General features: G+C 39.0%; 1 protein-coding gene across 1 annotated transcript; it reads right to left on the bottom strand.

Moving 5' to 3' along the window:
* Positions 1-787: 787 nt before the first annotated feature.
* On the bottom strand, positions 788-1,720 carry LOC101582124 (olfactory receptor 1L8). The gene has a single exon (XM_004641526.1). It carries the CDS (start codon positions 1,718-1,720, stop codon positions 788-790), a length of 933 nt encoding a protein of 310 aa, XP_004641583.1.
* Between the last annotated feature and the right edge of the window lie 2,396 nt (positions 1,721-4,116).

Here is a 4,116-nt window from a genome sequence, read left to right as displayed (position 1 = left end):
AAATTAATATTATACAAAAAGTAGAGAGAAAAGCACAAACATAAGGCTTAAGGAAAAATGAACAAAAGCAAAAATATAATACTTAAGCAAAAATATCTTACATAATAGAAAAATAATTGTGACAATCATCAAAGTGAGAAAATCAATGAAAATATAAAACTTCCAATGCCTATATATTGTGCAACTTTTTTCACTGATATATTCAAATATGAAGAAGTTGAAATATTTTTTAAAGGTTCTTTTTTTCTTCTCACTACACAGCTCAGACTTTGGTTATCCTCCTGTTTTCAGCCTCCCAGGGCTGGAATTACAGGAGTGCACTACTATGTCTGGATTCTGGCTGGCTCATCCCACCCTGGGGGCATGCCTGGTGCAGCAGGTTGTGGCAGGGATCAAACTGTGGTCCTTGTGCTTGCTTCAGCAGGTGCTTTTGTCCTCTGAGCTATTTCACTGGCCCAAAATGTTAGTCTTGATAAGCAAAAAGAAATTTCCTCGTGAAATATTTATGGGGAAAGGGTTATTTCTAGAAGTGCTGGAATGGTAGGAATATAGACAATATGATTCATCCTCCTAAGAAAGGTAAAGAATAGCAGTGAGCATGCCCTGAATTAAGTGGATACAAGGCCAACAGACAGACCTCATCAGTGGATGTCAGCTCTCACAATAGTCTTGTCACACATAGATTTAAAACCCTCTCTTCTGACAGCTTGAGTGTTCACCAAGAACTGGTAGAAACCAGGTCCGAGGGAAACAAGTTCCACCTGTAAGGTTGTCCAGAGGGTGCAGCCTAGGGTCTCCACCTGCTCATGAGTTTCCCTAAGCCTTGTTTCAGTTCTTTGTTTCTCAGGCTGTAGATAAAAGGATTGAACATGGAGGACAAAACTGTGTAGACTACTGTTGCTATGTGGTCCCTGACAGTGTAAGTGGACACGGGCTGCAAGTACACATAGAAGATGCTGCCGTAAAAGAGAGCAACGACGGTCAAATGAGAACCACAGGTAGAGAAGGCCTTGTGCTTTCCAGAAGCAGAGGGAATCTTGAGAACTGTGATGAAGATTCGTATATAAGACAAAGCAATACACAGGAAGGGGGTGATCAAAACCACTGCTCCCTCTACCATTAATACAATTTCATTGACAAAGGTGGGGGAGCACGACAATTTTATCAGGGGGCTGAGGTCACAGAGAAAGTGGTGCATAACATTGGAGTCACAGAATGTGAGACGATTCAGCAGAAGTGTGTGCAGAAGAGAGTGGAAGTGAGGAAATGAGCAGGAGAAGGCCACCATCAGGACACAGCGGCGATGGCTCATAGTGGTGACATAGTGGAAGGGGTGACAGATGGCCAAGTAGCGGTCAAAGGCCATGACTGTCAGAAGGCAGCTGTCACTGTTGCCCAAGGCATAGATGAAATACATTTGTGTCAGACAACCAGCATAGGAGATGACCTTCCTTTCTGACAGAAAGTTCACCAGCATCTTGGGGACGATGGTTGTCGTGAAGAAAATATCAGTGAAAGACAAGGAACTTAAGAAGAAATACATGGGTGTCTGGAGCTGGGCGTCAGAGCGGATGGCCAGGATGATGAGCAGATTCCCTGATATGGTGATCAGGTAAATGATGAGGAAGAGAATAAAGAGGGGCTTTTGGTCCTCTGGCCGAGAGGAAAGTCCCAGGAGAATGAACTCAGAGACACTGCTGGTTTGGTTGACTCTTTCCATTGACTTGGGCTCAGTTATGTGCTATTTAATGTACCTCAGCTCTAAAACTCAAGACGTGAGCACGTGTCAAGTTTTCATTCATTTCTCTGATCACAATGAGCTGCTGCTCAGGGTCAGCTTGGCAATCTTGGAATGCTGGGTTCTTGCTGGGCTTCTCCCAGCCAAGTCTATGGGCATCACAGAGCTTTATACTGAAAACTAGAGGGAAAAGAAAATTTCTTCTTGTATTATTACAGGTAGACCTCTCTGATTTATGTTTTTCACTGATAGTTTTTATTTGGGGGTTTTATTAATACATATTAATTGTATATTAGTGGATTCAGTGTGATACTTTAATATGTGCACACAGCGTGCCCTGATCAAATCCAAACTAAATTTTTAACCTTCCCCACCCCACCTCTACTAATCAATATTCCATTTGCACATCAGGAACAGTATGGACCATCTCCAAAAATAAAACTAGATGTGCCATATGATTTAGCCTTCTAGCTTTGATGTATTTATTCAAAGAAACTAAATTAGTACTAAAGGGATACTTTCATACCTATATTTATTGCAACACTTTAAATATAGATAAGCTATGGAGTCACTCTAGATGCCTAGATGAATGAAGAAAATGTAGCATTCATTCATAGCACAATATTTTTCAGCCATAAAGAAGAATGATTCAGATATATTATTTCTCTGTTCTATGAAAAATGGAGTTTCTCTTCTGAGGACAAAGCAATGTCTTTTATTGAGGTGATAGCTCCTTAATAAACAAAATGTGTAGGATAATATCAAATAGGAATAAATTTTATGAACAAGATAAAGCAGTATAAGGGAATGGACACGGACATGGAGTAAGCTTGGGATACTTTTGAGAGTTAGGTCAAAGGATCCATATTCCTTAGCAAATCAAACTGAGATTGTCAAGCTGTAATTCACCTTTTCCCTGTCTTGGGAAAAAATGAAACTCTATCAGAAAATCGAGAAAAATTGAGAGGAATGTTGAGTCCAGTGTGACAGATATTTTCCTCCTCAAACAGAGTAGGTGGTTTACCTTCATTGCCCATTGCATGAAATCATTAAGTCCTACATGTCTTTTTTGTAAGTATAATTTGAAAAACTTTCTTGCCTGGAGTAATGTTTTACAGGGTGGGCATCCATTTTTGAGTATCTAATTTATATTTTTCAAATTCATCTTTCAACAGTACCTAAAATATATATATGGGAAACATGCTTTTATCTATACATTTTTCTTTGGTTATATTTAGACCCTTGGGATGGATACCAGAGTGAAGTCCATCTCTTCACAGGACAAAAAAAAATGCAGTGTCACCTCCTGTGTCAGCAAAATGTTAACTGCTTTTTAAGTGTCAACAGTCATATGTACCTGGTGAACAGACATTTTACACAGAACTTTTCAAGAATTCCAAGGTGTTAGTTGCTTATATATTGTTGGCTACTATAGAAGTTTTTCCAAGGAACATATATTTGATAACAAAGTATTAAAATAATTGTTTTAGTGTCAGCATGTTCTTTTTCTACATGTTGTGAATATGTAAACGACGACCTCTTCCAGCAGCACTGCCACACATTAAAAGCATCAACTATTTACATCACTATAGTTGGACATGAGGACAGTCCAAAAGCTTGTGTGTTAAAAGCTTGCTCCCTTGAGGGCTGGAGAGATAGCTCAGCAGTCCAAGTGCCTCCCTGTCAAGTGCAAGGACCAGGGTTTGATCCTCAGTGCCACAAGTGTTGCCAGCCCTGAAACTCTGGGTTCTCCATGCCAGCCATTGAAACCGGGCATGGTGGTACACACCTGTTATCCAAGCACTAGGGAGGCTGAGACAGGAAAATCCCTATGAGTCCAAGCTGCCCAGTGAGGCTCTGTGCCAAATAAATATACAAATAAAAAATTAAAAAAATTCTAAAAATTGCCTTGTCCCTCACTGCCTCATTGTCAGACTGACTTTATGATTTTATAAAACTTTCTGAGAAAAAAATATTTTTCTTCTTTGAATGATCTGAGTGAATCAGTATGTAAGGTTAATAATACTTACAGAAAAATTAACAGTGTGAAGCATCTGCTAAACATCTCACTAATTTTGAAACAAGGAATTACAAAGTATATGCTGTTACTAGTGTCATATCATATATAGGAAAGATGAAGGGATTTATTCAAACTCACTAAGAAACTGAGAGTAACCAGGATTTCGACTCCATACTAACTCAAAACAAAGTCATTCTTTTGATCCTTATACTATACCTCCTTGCGTTTTGATAAAAATATAGTTGTGAATTTTCACAGTGTTTTCTCCCCTTTGACAATAATGTACATGAATTATGCTCTCTTCTTCAATATCATGTTAAAATTTTTCTTGTCCCACTGAGAATTATACATGTAGGGG

Source organism: Octodon degus, unplaced genomic scaffold, assembly GCF_000260255.1.
Source record: "Octodon degus isolate 3935 unplaced genomic scaffold, OctDeg1.0 scaffold00137, whole genome shotgun sequence".
NCBI lineage: Eukaryota > Metazoa > Chordata > Mammalia > Rodentia > Octodontidae > Octodon > Octodon degus.
Note: the sequence above shows the minus strand (reverse complement) of the source record. Positions and strands in the feature narration are given on the sequence as shown.

What these genes read in the sequence shown, in the direction of transcription:
- LOC101582124 (XM_004641526.1), bottom strand. Translation starts at nt 1,720, where the DNA reads ATGGAAAGAGTCAACCAAACCAGCAGTGTCTCTGAGTTCATTCTCCTG.